The sequence below is a fragment of the Formica exsecta genome, unplaced genomic scaffold (genome assembly GCF_003651465.1).
Source record: "Formica exsecta isolate Colony F162 unplaced genomic scaffold, ASM365146v1 C16387184, whole genome shotgun sequence".
Taxonomy (NCBI): Eukaryota; Metazoa; Arthropoda; class Insecta; order Hymenoptera; family Formicidae; genus Formica; species Formica exsecta.
The window spans coordinates 1-779 of NW_021847706.1; the positions used below are offsets into that span (position 1 = coordinate 1).

At 50.4% G+C, this 779-nt stretch overlaps 1 protein-coding gene across 1 annotated transcript; it reads right to left on the reverse strand.

Moving 5' to 3' along the window:
• Positions 1-116: 116 nt before the first annotated feature.
• On the reverse strand, positions 117-510 carry LOC115239843 (E3 ubiquitin-protein ligase TRIM9-like; the record flags this gene model as incomplete). The annotated part of the gene is made up of 1 exon (XM_029814657.1): positions 117-510. A coding segment is annotated over one exon (394 nt), but the record flags the coding sequence as incomplete, so codon positions are not given.
• Positions 511-779: the final 269 nt, after the last annotated feature.

The following is a 779-nucleotide window of genomic DNA, read 5'->3' on the forward strand; positions in this document are numbered from 1 at the left end:
ATTATTATGGCCGGTAAAACAGGACGGTCCGGCATCCTCTTAATGCATTATGGTTACGATCGCGGGAAACCTAAAAAATTCGTACATACGATAAACTTATTTCCCCAAGTACTCACGTTTCAGCTGGACGAAGGTGAGCTGATCGATGGCGCGTCGCAGCGGTTTGTCGTCCAGGGTGAGATCCAGCAACGGCAGACGGGCGATTTCCTGGACACCCTCGGCGCCGCCCCAGGAGCCGGCGGCGGTCGCCGCCCGTACCGACAACATGCCACCGATCTGTAAAAAGGCCGCGCTGTCCGTCTCCTTCAACGCCTCTATGCAGAAGGTGAGCAACGCCGTGGTTGTCTGCAGATGCGTGGCACATCTGGCCACTTGGTCACGCAACGAGCGTACCCTGGCCTCGCGGGTTTGCCGAGCGGCCTCGATCAGTCGCGACTTTCTCGCCTGCAGGAGGCTCACCAGATTCGCCACCCGATCCTCGACCTCTCCCTCGAGCGCCACGCATTCCTCCTACGAACAGCGGGATCGGTCCGCTTGATTATGATATCGGGAAATAGCTCATCTGAACGATAAAAAGGAATTTTTTGCGAGATGAGAGATTTTTCTCGCTAGATTCTGTACGTAGGAAAAAATTATGTTCTGCTTCGATCGATATATTCAGTGATATTATATCGTTTTTGCATAGCTCATTTTTTTCCATCTCTCCGAAAAAGTTTGTCACATCGGAATCTTTGTAAAAATACAATGATAACTTTTTTATCAGGAAATATCTCTCTATA